This window comes from Penaeus monodon, chromosome 22, assembly GCF_015228065.2.
Source record: "Penaeus monodon isolate SGIC_2016 chromosome 22, NSTDA_Pmon_1, whole genome shotgun sequence".
NCBI lineage: Eukaryota > Metazoa > Arthropoda > Malacostraca > Decapoda > Penaeidae > Penaeus > Penaeus monodon.
Genome location: NC_051407.1, coordinates 39,978,140 through 39,978,907, shown reverse-complemented (window position 1 = coordinate 39,978,907; position 768 = coordinate 39,978,140). Strand labels below are relative to the sequence as shown.

General features: G+C 39.3%; 1 protein-coding gene across 1 annotated transcript in view; it reads left to right on the top strand.

Annotated features, from left to right (window-relative positions):
- The window catches only part of LOC119587135 (semaphorin-2A-like), a gene marked incomplete at its 5' end in the record, with an annotated part of 29,798 nt that overhangs the window by 16,063 nt on the left and 12,967 nt on the right, over positions 1-768 (top strand). Inside the window, 1 exon segment of the mRNA XM_037935887.1 lies at positions 291-342. Within this exon segment, the coding sequence (XP_037791815.1) occupies positions 291-342 (52 nt within the window).

The following is a 768-nucleotide window of genomic DNA, read 5'->3' as shown; positions in this document are numbered from 1 at the left end:
TCATAGATGTATGTTGCACTGTAGGCCTATGTATTAAAATGTTATCCAGTATAGCTCCCAGCTCCGATCCAGAGTGTTATCGTCATGTACTCGCAGACTGAAGCCGAAGTTCAATAAATTGGCCTCGAGTTTATGCTTGTTAAGCTCTTCTTATTTGCCGCCATTATTTCCCCTGTGCATGGCGGATCGCGTGCGGGCATGCATGACGGCTGGCACGGAGATGATTAGGCTGCTGAGGTCGTGCTGACTAGATATGCGTCACATACTAACTTTTTTTCCTCTAATTTCAGGGATAAAGTTATTCGAGTTAACATGAACAACGTCAGCCAGACGAACTGCGAGGTGAGTATTGTCGGATTTGGCATTAGATTCGGGAATAGATTTGCGATTAGGGGGGGGAGGGTAGATTTATTTTCGTAAGTTTCAAAAAAATGCATATAATTGGTAAATGTTATACTGTAATCTTAATTTTGGCGCATTTTGTCCCTAGTTTTTTTTTTAGGAGTCAGTTTAAGCTTTTTGTTTGTATCTATGGACTAACTGTAAAATACGTGTATCTCTTGTTTTAGAATAGTAAGAAATAATATTTAAGGCTAATTAAAATTGACTTTCCTCCTCTTTTTAAACTAAGAATATACGACCTGATGCTTGAAATTTGTTTACGCCAAATGAAACCTGGCTTACATTTTTACCCCTTTTGAGAGCATCTTTAGCTACTCGACTAACTTCACATCCGTCTCATCCTAACTCTGCAGTATCTAGTGCGCC